General features: G+C 42.2%; 1 protein-coding gene across 7 annotated transcripts in view; it reads right to left on the bottom strand.

Moving 5' to 3' along the window:
• Positions 1-15322, bottom strand: part of ERN1 (endoplasmic reticulum to nucleus signaling 1) — a 78003-nt gene that overhangs the window by 39607 nt on the left and 23074 nt on the right. For 3 of the 7 annotated variants that reach the window (XM_038546867.1, XM_038546870.1, XM_038546868.1), the window contains 2 exons: positions 10348-10468; positions 1928-1986 (listed from right to left, as the gene is read on the bottom strand). Coding sequence is in view for 2 of the 7 variants with exons in the window: in XM_038546865.1 (XP_038402793.1) it covers positions 10348-10468; positions 11374-11388 (136 nt within the window). In the remaining 5 variants the exon portion in view is untranslated. Of the gene's footprint in view, positions 1-1927; positions 1987-10347; positions 10469-11373; positions 11479-15322 lie in introns of all 7 variants that reach the window. The other 4 variants (XM_038546869.1, XM_038546871.1, XM_038546865.1 and 1 more) reach the window with 3 other exon arrangements.

Genomic DNA, 15322 nt, shown 5'->3' with positions numbered 1-15322 from the left:
AATGCTGAAACTAGAAACTATCTCAAGCATGGTTCTGACCCCTGCGGAGTTCTCTTAAAAACTGGAAACAAGCTGTGGTGCCTCTCTGAGTTTTCTGTGGCAACCACAGCCCCTCAGCATGGTTTGAGAACCAAAGGTGTAGGCATTCAAGGGTCTGCAAAACCTGGGCCCAATTTCTTCTCCAGGATTTTCTTTCAATCACATCTCTTCCATGAACACCGTCATGGTGTTTCACGTCGGTCTCTGTGCTCCAGAAAATCAGAAAATTACCACCCCCTGCACCTGGTATGTTCTCAGGATGCACTGATCATGCTCTGCCAGGGTCAGGTCTCCTGGGTCTCAAATATCTGGGGGTTGGAATGAATTTTCAGCAGGTTGAAGGACAGACCATCTATGTTGCATCTAGTGAAATATACACAGAAATGTATATAAAGCTTATATACAGTTTAATGAGTAATCAGAGTGAAATCTGGGGTAACTGCAGCCCAGGCCTCTGCTCCCCTCGTATTTAGAAGGCAATGCTGTCTGCAGAATCAAAGGAAGTCAGTGATTTAAGATGTTTCAGAACTGTATGTGGGATATCATTATTTCAGTAAGTTTCTTCTAATGGAAAGGACTTTTCCAAAACAGAAACCTACACAATAAAAACTAAAGAGAGCTGCTATGCATGGTTCTGTTCACTCATGTTTTGTTCACTCATGTTTAAAAATTATTTAAATGTATGGGGAAAAAATGGTCTGATATTTGCTACAAAATAAAGTTGTTGAGGAAGGGGACTGCCATGTGCTGATTGCTATTGAAGTTGGGTGCTGGGTGCATGAGGGTTTCATGACACTATTCTACACTTGTGTGTTGAAGTTTTTATAAAATGAAAAAAATTTTAAAAAGAGAGAAGCTTACAAAAGCCATTTAAGGAAAGCCTTTCTAATATGTTCAAAAGAAAAGTCTGTTTTTCCTGCACTCACCTGTAATATAACCCTCCCCCTTTTTTTTAAAGGAATCTCTATACTTAACGTGGGGCTCAAACTCATGATCCTGAGATCAAGAGTCACATACCCTACTGAGCCAGCCAGATGCCCTAAACCTTCACTTTCTGAAGGTGAAGCCTAACCTACAACTTCACAGGGTTTGAAGGCACTGGAGGAAGATCTACTTGAAGAGCAAGAAGGACCCCATCAACACCCTGCAGGCTTCCCTAACGCATGAGTAGCAGAATTGGTGAGGGTATGGGAAAACAGGGGTGAGGAGTCAGCAAAACAGAAAAATGTCTCTGATGGAAGGCAATCAAAATTTAAATAAATAAGTGTTTCAAACCAGACTTCAAGTCTGACAGCTTCTTCCTGGAGGTAGCTCTGGGCAGACTTTCTTCCACGTAGGAAGGAATAGATTCCTTTGATTACAGAAGCCACAAGAACAGGTTGCCCATTTGACTGGGGCTCAAGGAACCTTACCAGATCACTCTCTTCTCTTTCTCAGATGAGCATTGATATTTCTGGAACACCCTGCTTCTCTTTTGGGATCTAGATGAGCACTGGTTTTTCTGCCCTGCCCCACCTCACTCTTCTTTCCAAAAGCACAACCACCTAGCTGACCCCTACTCACCTGGCATTTAAAACTGGCTTCCTCAAAAAAAAAAAAAAAAAAAAAAAACTGGCTTCCTCTTAGACTAGAAGACTTCTAGGTACAACTGAGATGTCACAGCACATTTGAAATTCTCCAAACCAGCCCCTTCTAAGTATACCTCCAGCAATGATCTGAACTCTTCTGAGTTGGCCTTTTTGAAAGGTATTTATAGATTTAAAAAAAAAAAAAAAGCAAAAAACAAAAATGAAGCCTCCTCATATACCAAATATTCAAGAGCCTTGTCCTTCCCTCCCTCCCTTTCTGAGAGTGTGAGAACTATTAGTAATTATCTGTTAAGATTTACCACACACAGCTCAAAAGCAAATGTTGGTCACTGCCATCAGGTTGGTTCTCTCCTCCATGCTGTGTGGGATAAAGAAAGAAGTTTATAAAGTCAATATACGTGAACAGTGTATAATGAACAGCCAAAACCTGCGGTACATACCACAGGATTTCCCAGGTGAGGGAAGTCACTGAGGGCTAGTGTACTCAGAGAAGACAAACTTCATAAAAAAGGCTGACTCAGAGGGTGGGGATGACCAGACAGCTTGAGTGAAGAACTATCACCCTACTTGTGGGAATGAGGACACAGGCTTGGCGAGTGTGAAATGTTCTTCCTGAGGAGCGATGCAAATAAGGGAGCAGGCAGTGAGGCCATGAAGCAGACAGTTGTGCAAACTTTGTGATGTGGTACAGTGGGCACTAACCAGGGGGTGACTGGAGGCTTCTGAGCAAAAGAGGGATGTGATCCACATCCACTGAAGGAAGGAGAGACAGGCAGGCATCAGGGTACAAAGTGAACGAGAAAGGGAAGGAGTCACAAAGGGCAGTGAGGAAGGCAGCCCAGTAACCCCAGTCTGACAGCCTGTGCCAGTGTGGGGGCAGGAGGAAGGCAGCAGGAAGGGTGGCAGGAGGGCTGGTCAGAAACCAAACGGGAGGGGAAAATGTAGCAAACAAAACCTAGTTCTGATCAGAAAAATGCAGTGGAAAAAGGACCTAAAGAGGACATGGAGATACAATCCTAGCAGGTAGTGAAGCTAGACTGGCTGGTCTGAACGCAATGAGCCACTGGCATGTCCTCAAGAAAATGCTTAAGGTAATACTATTTTCTTATAAAAATTATTAGTAGAAACAAGATCATTCACCCTCCCTAACTCAAAAGGTAAGTTTCCCAAATATGTTTCATGCACTCAAATGAACCAATTAGGGAATACTTCTCCCCAGTGGCAGCTCATTTCCTCCCCCAAAGGAAAGGTACTTCTGTAATCTAAACCTTAAGTTCCCGTTAAAGTTGTGAGGTCCAATGTGTAAGATAGCAAGTCTCAAATATTCTTCAAAGTTCAGCTTTTATAGGGAGAACATTTTAAAGCAGGCATCTAATCAAAAGCTGATCCTCAAATTCCAAATCTCACCAGAACTGGGAGACGACGTAGGAAGGTTTTTTTTTTGTTTTTTTTTTTTTTTGCAGGTGAACCTCTGCAAATCACCCAATGCCATGTCTAACAAAGACAATCATGTAGAGGTACCAAAGGACTCTGAAAAACCTCCCATTCTAAAGGCAGTCAGATTCTACTATGTCCTTACTTACCTACCTTCACCCTGACAGAAATAACTCGGACCTAAAAACTCACATTGATCACTATAATCAACAGTGAAAGAATTCAAGGAGGATAAGACAATTCAATACGATGGCCTGTACCCAAATGCCTCTAAAGATGTCAGACCTTCACAGAATTCATTCGTGAGCTATGGGAGTGCCATCAAACCTGGTGTGGTCATCCCAAGATAAAAAGGACAAGTAATCAAATCACAGCCTTCAACATTCACAACTGTGTCCCAATACAAACCTAGTAACATTGCAAAGAGGATCCCTTGGAGTTGGAATCTAGGCTACTATGCATGGAGACTACTGTTTAAGAGACCCCCTTACAACGAGAAATGTATCACTCTGAGGAAAAGCCCAGGCTTGAGGGGGGACATCAGAGGGGTTACTGATGAGACTGAGCATGAGCTGATACTCGCTGGAGCTAAGTGATGAGTACCTAAATTTGTATCTCTACTCGTCTCTAGGTTGGTCGTATTTCAAATTTTCCATGATAAAAAGGAAAATACAAGAGAGAAAGAAAATACATCTTCAAGATACTCAAAAGTAGAAACTGGCCTCTCTCATCCCCTCTAACAACTTAAATTTCAGTCCTCCAAAACAATGCAGGGCAAATTAATGCTTTTCTTTACGTAAGCAAGGAGGTACAAAGACAGTTGATGCAGATCTGAAGCCTAGAAAATTCTGAAAGAAAATACAGATTAGAACTGCTAACAAAGTACTGTCCCTTCTTATAATTCCTTTGTTTCCATCACACTTCTGAAGGCAGATCTCAGGACTCTTTCAGAGGAACATGCATACAACTTAAGGACAGGACAGAAAATCAACAGCAGAAAGTCACAAAAAGCCATGTGAAACTCAAGATCAGGAACTGGAACTGGAACGTGCTGTGACAATGGTCCAAGTGACAGATTATGCATCCCCACGGGGCAGAGTCTGGGCTCATCTGTTTCTCAGGCTTCCAAAGGACATCTAGTGGGAAGGGTTCTGGAACCCAAGTCAGCATTAGGTGCCTGATATATTTAGTGAGAACCCCTGGCTCTCTAGAGAGCCCAGCCTCAAGAAGTTAGAATTCAGAGGGCGCCTGGAGGCTCAGTCAGTTAAGCATCCAACTCTTGATTTCAGCTCAGGTCATGATCTCAGGGTCATGACATCAAGCCCCCTGTCAGACTCCATGCCCAGCATGGGTCTGCTCAAAATTTTCTCTCTCCCTCTCTCCATCCCCCACCCCAGCTGCTTGTGTTCTCTCTTTCAAAAATAAAATAAAAAACAAAATGTTAAAATTCAGTGGGAGGACAAATGTAAACAAAAATTCACAACAGTGCCCCAGAATCCAGATGAGGAAGGGGCTCACTCTGCTTGAGGGGTCAAGAAGGTAGCCTGTGATCTTAACAGAGTAATAGGAGCCTGTCCAACACTGCAGGCTGATGGAAGGGGTGGGGTACATAAGCAAAGGCCCCACATCTCTGAGGCCTAGAGGGATGGGTGAGGGCCAGGATGGTGAAGAATCCTGCACGTGTGCCAATGAGCTTAGACTTGACCCAGTAAACCAGTGCTTCTCCAACTGTGGCAAAGGACCAGCTACTGAAAATTCCAACCCATCACAGATGACACTTAGGATCCCTTCTGTACTTCTTGCAGACAGGTGGTCAGACCACACTGGGAGCACCGCTTTAGACAGCACCAAGGCTCTCAGCAAGGGTGCAGCACAGTACATGGACTCATTAGGGGACACATCTGCCAACAGCATGATGGCTGGAGGACAGCCAGGAAGCTGCTATATTGGTCTAGGAAATGGATGTTGAGAGCCTGGCTAAGACATTGGAGGACAGGGAGAAGGAGTCAGAATGGAGAGACAGGACTTCAGTCCACATAACACAACTCAGTGACTAAGTGGCCAAGCATCACTCTACTTTCCAGACTAGGTAAGCCATGGCTGTTAGCACCGGCAGGAAACTATGGGAAGAGGCACATGGTAAGAAAGGCAAACTTAGGTGAAATCTGAAGAAAATCTTTCCCTATAACTCTAGTTTATTCTTTTATTCTAGCCTATCTACTTTAGCCCTTCAAATAATTCTAGTTATCCAGTTAATTTTAATAACTAGCATTTCAAAGTGAATGCAAGAAGACTTAAAGCAGCCCCGTAAATACCAAAGGAGACCCCACCAAGCAAAAGCAAGCTTTAGAAAACCAATCTAATACCAAACAGAACAGCAATGTTTCCTGTTTGCATTTGGGCTGAAAGCATAGAAATGAAACATGTTCGACTGTCTTCACTGTGAAATTTCAGACAAAAACAGTGGTGCTGCTACAGTCACAAAATCACAGCCTAGAAAGATTGCACCTCACTTGGTATGTCAGAACTCAAGTTTCTGAAAACAAAACTCGCTTTTTGTACTCGGTGCAGTTTGCTGCTATGGTGTAAGAAATCTCCATTTCTGAGAACAGCAACACGTGTGGGAGAGGAACAAAAGCACCTGCCAAAACCAATCTGTGGAAAGAAAAAAAGAAAACAAAACTCTGCCAGTTTGTTGGCCCCTATAATAAGTAAACAGTCAGGAAACCATGAAACAGTAACAGGTATATATTCTGCATAACTCTAGTCTGATGAGTTACTGGGGTCTGTTTGCATCAGCAAGTTTCTTCCATTTGCCACTCAGGCCCAAACCCATGGCCTCCCTTGCCTGAACTGGTGCAGTAGCCTCCACCTGTTCTCCAGCTTCCTCTTGGCCTCATCAGCTGTCTCAACACAGCACCTGCTGACCCTGTAAAGTGGAGGCCAGGTGTCTTAGCACAGGCTGCCATAACAAAATACCACAGCCTTAGTGGCTTCAACAACAGATATTTATTTCTCACAGTTCTGGAGGCTACAAGTCCAAGATCAGGGTGTCAGTATGGTTGGGTTCTAGGGAGAGCCCTGTTCTGGCTTGCTGATGGCAGCCTTCTCAGAGTGTTCTCTTATGGTGGGAAAGAGCAAGAGTTCCGGGCTTTTTCTTTTCTCCTAAGGGCACTAATCTCATCATGGGGGCTCATCCCTCGTGACCTCATCTAAGCTAAATCCCATAAGCTCCACCTCTAAATACCATCACATGGTGAGCGGTAAGGCTTCACCATGTGAATTTTGGAGGGACACAAACATCAGCCTATAAAACCAGGGCATGTCACTCCTTTGCTCAGGTATCTCCAAGGGTGGCTTCAAAAAAGCCAACATCCTTGCACCAGCCCCCAGGCCCTAGACCTCTCGGGGGAGGATACAGCTTGCTCGACAATACTCAGGAAATTTGTGAAGGCATTTCTTCATGGCCACAGGGACTGGTGGGGGGGTTGGGGAGATATGGGGGGATGGTGAAGGGGTGGTAAGGAACACAAGAGCTAAGTGTGGGGCAGACAGCACTGCACAGCCAAAAATTATCCCAAATCTATACACTGCTTCATGTTCTGTCAGGCTCTCCCATAGGCCGAAAACCTTCAGTAACTCCCTGAACCTATAACAGCACTTGTATAAAAGCACAAAAGCAATTTTTGCATAATTTTATACAACTCATCTTCTCAGAATGTAATAACTCCTGTATGAATCAGGTAAAGTCACACTGCTCTTGTTTGGTGCATTACTAAGAATTGTTTGCCATCTTGGGAATCCAGTCACAAGTATCCTGGTGTTTTGATCAGTCTGCATCAGCAGGCACCACACTCACTCAGAAGTGGAGTGTCACCACGTTTCAGAGCATTTTCGTGTTAAATTACATCTATGGGAGTCAAAATTACTTTTCTATTATTCCAGTGTTAGATTACCAGCTGGGTAATACACGCATTTCTTTCTGTAATTGTATGTGTGTAGGTTACGGTCGCATACATTTCATTCCGGAATAGTAGTGGGGGCATTTTTATAATAAACAGTATATGAAGACAGCACTATGTCCCTGTGGGACTGGTGCTCTAAGTTCATTTCCTGCTACCCTTCCTCTCCTTTACCCCCAACTCCCCCCCTCCAGCCACTCCAAGATGCTTCCTCTACCATACAAAGGACTCTCCCACCTTTGCCCCTGATAGGCCTTGTCTAAAGACTCCCCTGCTACCTTGAGTTCTTGCTCAAATGACACCTTTTCAATGGGGCCATCCCTATCTAAAACTGCAGCTCCCCACCCCCACCCTGATGCTCCCTATTCCACTTCCTTGCTTTATTTTTCTTCAATAAAGTCAGCTCTTGTCACCACTACAAATTTATTTCCTCCTGTTTTCCACTAGAATGAAAAGCTCTATAAGGGCAGGATTTTGTCTGTTTTGTTCACTTCCCATATCCTCAAGGCCTAGAACAGCATATGGATATCTTTATAGGTGATTTACAGATCAATGGCTTAGAAATACCAATTTTGAAATCTTTAGTTAGAATTGCAAGATTAAAATTGAATCAAAAACTCAAGGTCTCAGGGCACCTGGGTGGCTCAGTAGATTAAGCATCTCCTTTTGGCTCAGGTCATGATCTTAGGGTCCTGGGATCAAGCCCCAACATGGGGCTCCCTGCTCAGTGGGGAGTTTGCTTCTCCCTCTCCCCCCCTTCCTGCTTATATTCTCTCTCAAATAATAAGTAAAATCTTAAAAAAAAAAAAAAAAATCAAGGTCTCTATACATTACCACTTTTAATCTTTGTGTAGAAATACATATATATATACACATATATATACTGTAATAAACACAGTACACAGATCTGTAGAAACATATTTTATATGTAAATATATAATTATATTATATATAATAATAAAGTATATATGTAATAGCTATATTATTATATAGTTTTATATATAGATATAGATATTGGTATCCAGGGCTGAATTTAACTTAAAAAAGCCAGTCTTAAAAAAAAAAAAAAAAAAAAAAAAGCCAGTCTATTCTAAGACAAGGAGACTTAGAACATATGAAATATTACTTGAAATTACTAGACCTTACTGAGATTTCTCAAATTCTCCCCTTAAGCATCTTTTAACACTTCCTTGCTCTGCCTCCCTAATCCGTTGCTGGATTCTACTGACTGTATTTCTGTGCCACTTCTTCCCTTGCCCCTGGCCCCCTTTTCAGGTGGACTCCACAGCTCTGGCCTCCCAGTCGCCAGCCCACACTCCCACACTCCGCTGCAGGATTAAACCTGTTGAATCACTCACCTGCTCAGTCATATTAATGGTCCCAATGTCTGTTCATTCAAGTATAAGAGCCTCAATGCTACCACAGGGCTCAACATCCCCTCCGCTTCTCTCCCATCCTTAAGCTCCTCACACCATAGCCCTGCTGCCTCCTTTGAAGGCTTTTAAGTCCCGACCACCTCCCTTACCAAACCCTGGCTCTGTGCTGAAGCTCTGGTACTTGTCACTGCTCCCTATAAGGCTGCAGGCTCCTTGAGGGAAAGGATGGGCTTTTTCTTCTCTGTGTCCTATAAAATATCCTTCACAGACAAGATTCTCTAAACAATGTTAAGTAAAAGAGAGGACAATTCTTAAGCTCTAAAGAATGGGAGAGAAGAGACTGATTCTTATGTTTAAGTAAGAAACAAGGTGAAATACAGTTTTGCCAGATACAGTCAAGACTACTTGTAGAAATTAGGATTTCGACAAGATCAATTTAAAACAGTACAGGCAGGGGTGCCTGGGTGGCTCAGTCGGTTGAGCATCAGCCTTCAGCTTGGGTCGTGATCCTGGAGCCCTGGGATTGAGCCCCGAGTCCAGCTCCCCCCCTGCTTTTCCCTTTCCTCCTCCTCCTGCTTGTGCTCTCTGTCAAATAAGTAAATCAAAATAAAATAAATCAATACATGCAGGGAAAAGCAAAGTAGAAGAATGAAGTAGCTTGGGGCAAAAAAAAAAGCCCTGCTCCGGAAGGCTGAAACTGAGGGCCCAGCCCTAACAGTCAACTATAAAAATGATGATCTCAATCCTTCTTGTTGAGGATTTGGTGATCTCAACTTTGGATAGAATCAGAAATTGTGAAATTTAAAGAACTCTGTTTTTGTTTTTAAAAAGCTAAAAGGCTTAAATATGAAGGAGAGACATTATGGATAATATTCTGGGAGCCTGTAATGCAATGCCAAAAGCCGGCTCTATGGTCTTCTCATGGCCACTTGCTCCAAGAGCTGGTCCTTTCAGTTGCCTAGGGTTCTTGTATATCCAAGCAGGACCCAGACAGGTGAGGCAAGTGGCCTGTGGTACCTCAGCTGCCATCATCTCTGGGTGGTAACCAGGTTTGCTGTCGAACTGATAAAATGATGTGTGACCTTCTGACATATGCCAATATTTTTCCATCTAAAACACTGTTTTGGAACATTTTATTATCAAAGGAAAAACACTTGCTATGCTCACGAAAATAATGAGTCACAGATCAATGACGAAAGAGAGCATGCTGGTCAGACTCTAATCTAAAGCCAAATCAGAATTATTACTGGACAGAAGAATAGAGAGGACTCTGAAAGCCCCAAATCCTTGGATTTGCATGGCTTTATCCAGGAAGATCACTTTGGAAATCAAATACAATTTCCCAGCTGTAGGACTCCACTCTGCTAACTATCACCAGGAAGACAAGATCATAAAAAAGGAGACATGGCAGATTAAATGAGAAACAAGCTCAGTCTTTCACTTCCCTCAACGTAAAGACCCAATAAAGTGGCTAATTTGGATGAATGTCAAATTTTACAGCCCTCAAGTATTTCAGCCTCTATAAAAACAAATGAGTAATTTGAGGTTACAGAAGATAGTTCTTATAATTATGATTACAAGATTCTAATCATTAGCTAGAACTTAAAAAAATTTTTATGCAGCATGTCTTTGTAAAAGGCCTGCCAGCCAGAACTATTAATAGAAAAGCCTAGAGCAAAAAAAAAAAAGAAAAGCCTAGAGCCACTTAAACATGAAATCTGGAAAGAAAAAAAAACAAAAGATAAAGCTTGCCTTTTTAACTGATGCACTTAGTTAATAATCATAATTCAAGCTGTATACATTCCCTCTGAGTAAATTCCCTCTCTTCTCCTTGATTCCACTATCCTTTTTTATTAAAAATGTAACTTTTTCTCTTTTTCTGGAATAGGTGTCCTCCAAAGCAGCTGAGCAAATGCCCGTGTCACCCAACAACTAAATCCAAATTACCTTCTTTTAAAGTCCATTTGATTGAGCCTGTCCTCTTGCTGACAGCATGCAAACTTCCATCCAGAGTTGACACAAACAACAAGGTTTCAGGAAGTGTCACTGTGCTGGGACTTCCAAAAATCTGCAATGAGATATAGAAGAATCTTCGTGTACAGCAGGATTCTTCATCTTGGGCATGTACAACCACATAAAAACCCCCTGGGCACATCTCAAAGTTATCCATCTAAAATCCACCACCTTACAGATAAAGGCATTGAGGTTACAGAGCCTACTATGTCTAAGGGCACATGTCTAGACAATAGCTGAGTCAGGACTAGACCCCAGATCACTTTATGGAAGCAGCAATCCTTCCTGCAGACAGGCTTAGAACCTGACATGAAGGACTGGGATTCTGAAATAACCCACAAGCAGTCTCCACTGAAACAGAGGAAGAAGTATGCTCAGCTTTTAATGGACTTCCTTCTCTTGGTTATACTTCACTTTCTAAAACCTGGTCCTCAGGGCACCTGGGTGGCTCAGGTGGTTAAGCATCTGCCTTTGGCTCAGGTCATGATCTGGGGGTCCTGGGATCAAGCCCCGCATCAGGCTCCCTGCTCAGCAGGGAGTCTGCTTCTCCTTCTCCCTCTGCACTCTCTTTGGCATATGCTCCCTCTCAATAAATAAAAAATAAAATCTTAAAAATAAATTAAATAAAACCTGGTCCTCTTGCAAGGCTCCAATATAAAGAAGAATGCCAATACACCCACATGCAATTATGGAATTTTACAAAGGCAAAGAATTAGAAGAAAGCATTTAAAGCAAAATAAGAAAAACCGCTCTCATTACATAAAAAATTTATATAATAAAACACCAAGATTTCAAGAGACAGGTTATAAAATGCATGAAAAACATAAACCAAATTGTTCTTCGCCTATAATCAAAATTTAAATAACAATGTAACTTTTATGCTGAGTTACACACACACACACACACACACACACACACACACCCTCTTTACAGAAAATAGCCAAAGGTGGTGATATTTACTTTCTCATCCATCATTGGTGGCGATGAAAATGATAAGTTAGTGCAATCTTTCTGGAAAGCATAAAAGGGCTCAGATTTTTGATCCTGTAATTCCACTTCTATATCCTAAAGAAATAGTTCCAGATAAGAAAAAAGCTGTGTGCACAATGATGGTCATTGTATCCCATTTACAAATACAAAAACTGGAAAGATCTGAATTTCCGGTAATATCTTAATGACTGAAATAAATTATGACACATACACTTAATGGAATATTATGTAATCATTAAAATAGCACTTAGGAAAATTTACAGCAATGCTTCTATAGGTCTTCATATGAAAAATACAGAATCCAAATTTTAATGTAAACTGCGGTGATGATGATTAAACTCGATAGATTTTTTTTTTTAGTCTGCCTATCCTCTAGCTTGGCTAAGAACTGCACCCTCATCCACATGGTTTCCACAGGAGCAGCTGGGTGTGTGCACACATGCACGTACACAAGTGCAATTCACACATGTGCAGGTGATAGCTAGTAAGGTTTCCTGAAACAACATGCCTTTGATGTATGAGCTCATTCAGCAATGCCTCCTTGTAGTAAGATTTCTCTTTGTCAGTATACTATCCCACAAATTATCTGCTTCCTGTGGGTCTTAAATTAAAAATGGGCCACACACTCTGAAAAACAGTATGGAGGTTTCTCAAAAAGCTGAAAATAGAGCTACCCTACCATCCAGCAATTGTGCCGCTAGGTATTTATCCAAAGGATACCAACATAGTGATTTGAGGAAGGACCTGCACCCCAATGTTTATAGTAGCAATATCCATAATAGCCAAACTACGGTAAGAACCCAGATGTCCATCAACAGATGAATAGATAAAGAAGATGTGATACACACATCCACCATGAAATAGTACTAAGTGATCAAAAAAAAAAATGAAATCTTACCATTTGCAATGACGTGGATAGAACTAGAGGATATTATGCTAAGTGAAATAAGTCAATCAGAGAAAGACAATTATCATATACTCTCACTCATATGTGGAATTTAAGAAACAAAACAGGATTATAGGGGAAGGAGGGAAAATAAAACAAGATGAAATAAGAGAGGGAGACAAACCATCAGAGACTCTTAATCATAGGAAACAAACTAGGGTTGCTGGAACGGAGGGGTGGGAGGATGGGGTAACTGGGTGATGGGCATTAAGGAGGATACCTGCTATAATAAGCACTGGGTACTATATAAGACTGATCAATCACTGACCTCTACCTCTGAAACTAATGATACACTGTATGTTCATTAAAAATAAGAATATAAATAAATAAGTAAATAAGGGCCAACACAACTTGCTTAATACTCTGAGAGTTTGGATTTTGGTGCAAAATTTTTAATTTTGCAAAAATTTTAATTTTTGGCTTTTAGCACTAAATGAAAGACTGGGGGTTTACCTGTGCATGGCAGCCTGACCCCAAAATACCTGCCCACTCTTGGTAAGAACCAGGATGGCACCTAGTTAATCCCTTAGGAAGGAAGGCCCAATGGCTGGCTCCCTCTAAAGCAGCCTGAGATGGCAGGACAAACATCTTGGTCCCTGCATTCCTTTTCCACTGTGGAAACCCACTGGCAAAGGGGGTGAAGCAGCTACCAGAACCTCACTCTCTCCTCCCTTGCCTGCTCCTGGCCTAGAGGCAAAGAAGTTCCACCCTTTCCTTTGCCCAGAGCTGGGGCCCACTCACCTGGAATGGGACACACAAGAGCAAGCTTCCTCACTACCTGCTAAGTCTGTTCTCAGTGTAAAGCCTCAAGTCTGAGGAAGAAGAGTCTCCTTTTTACCTGGCTGGGAAAACAGAAGCCTCAAGGGTAGTGTCTGCCTTAGCAGGGAATCCAGAGGTCAAGCACACCCAATGTTTGGGGGATGAAATTATTTTAGTCTACAGTGTATAGACAGTGACAAGCCTCATCTGAACCTGCTCACACCTGAACCAGAGAAATGCACCATTGCCCAGAGCACACGGGCCTGCAGAAGAGTGGCCTGAAGACCAGACCTGAGGGCTGCAGCTAAGGGAGACGGAGGACTGTCTCTCCCTGAGAAGGTGGAATGGGTTTACAGCTGATGTGGGACAGGGAGATTAGTAGGGGAGGGAGGGAGGCAGGCTAGAGACTGAACAAATAAAAAGGGAAGAATGTATGCCTCCCTGGGACCAAGAGGTGGGAAGCCCCCCCGAGTCCCCTCCCTCTGTCATAGTTCTCCCAGGAACAGGTATTTTGTACAGTAACAGGTCTTGGGAAGACACAAGAATTGTGTTGAACTCTGAGTCACTGATCTGGCAAGAAATTAAACTCAGGAGATCTCTGTGAATGTTTACTGGATGGGAGAGACAGATTAAAAGGGAGAAAGAAGCCTGAGAAGAAACACAGCTGAAAGATGGGGAGAGTGCCCTGGCTTCCACGCTTCCTCAAGGACTTGGGCTTCCAGTCCTTGGGCTCAGAGAGCCTTACAAATAATTCCCCCTCTTTGCTTATGTTTCTTGGAACTAGATTTCTGTCACTTGCCACCCAAAACTGTCCTAAAACAAACACACATAAACATACACATACCCCTTTTGTTTATTTACATAAAGATATATTATATATATATATAAAGATGAAGAAAATACTGCAAAATTATAGCAACAGTTTTTTTCTATGTATTCTAAATTCTCTATAATAGGATCGTATAATCAGTAATGAATTTTTCATAAAAAATAGAAAGGAGATGGGCAAGTTAGCAGGTTAGCCCAAATTTAAAGGAGCTTCAGCAAGACCCTAAGTTCCAGATGAAGTGCTTCCCATATCAGGACATCAGACAACCGGACCACTTTTGATCATTAATATCCACCAAACAGAAACAAAAGTTTAGCAACAAAAAGGTCCCTTGGTTAGACAGGGTGTATCCAGGAATAGACGAGTTTTGTCATGGTTATTAAAGCCTACAGTACAATTATAATGAACTAAAATATCCCCAAACATATCTTATCACAGTATGAACATTAAAATGGGTCCATATTTACTAAAACATATCAGTGCTGCTTCATTACTGGTGTGGAAACAAAAGCCACCTGCCTTGTCTGAGCATCTTAGAAACCACAGGAAGAGCAATTGTCTATGGTTGGTTGGTGAATCGAAAGAAGACCATTAATCACATAACTAACACAGTCCTCTGAAAATCTCAAAAATACCAGGTTTGGCTAGAAGTTGAATTTAGCAACCAAGAGCGCTGATGGTTAATCATAGTGTCCACACTGACGTCACAGACCCTGTCACAACAGGCTGCTCTCTTCTTTGGAGGCTGCTGATGGTTTCCAATTAAAATGTCCAGGGAGCTACCCTGAACAGTGTTATTCTCTCACATGGCAAATTACCATCACAACATTTCTGGCTCTTCTCCCCCAGCATTTTTGAAAGCATGAAAATGCCTGCCTTCAGATACAGTCGCTATTACCAAGCTGAACTAAATAAGCTTCTAGATGCTTTTCGGGATACTGAGCAGGCTGAGAACCATTTGTACCTGAACATCTAAAACGCTGCTTCACAACGATGAACTCGCAAGCTACCTTCACCTGGCCACTTTAGTCCCTGGGGCTCCCTTATCTCTGTGATGGATGAAAGGGCCAGAGGCCCACTGTTACACACACTCATTTCCAGAGAGCCAGAAAATGGAAACAAAATGCTGATTCTGTAGATCTGCTTCAAGTTGACTACCTGGAATCTAACTCATTTTTCCAAAGAGGAGGATATGTACTTCTGGCTTCAATGGCGACTTCTAAGAAGTAATTTCAAGGACACTGTGGCCAAGGAGAATGCTAGTAGCTGGTAACTTAGTCTAATTTAACACTGAACATCCATTAGCCATCTGTTCCTTGTGGAAACCCAATCACACACACACTCTCCCAGGAAGTGATCCCAAGGTAACAATGCTGGAAACACCC

This window comes from Canis lupus, chromosome 9 (genome assembly GCF_011100685.1).
Source record: "Canis lupus familiaris isolate Mischka breed German Shepherd chromosome 9, alternate assembly UU_Cfam_GSD_1.0, whole genome shotgun sequence".
NCBI classification, from domain to species: Eukaryota; Metazoa; Chordata; class Mammalia; order Carnivora; family Canidae; genus Canis; species Canis lupus.
The sequence above is the reverse complement of the archived record's forward strand: the minus strand, read 5'-3'. Positions and strand labels throughout refer to the sequence as shown.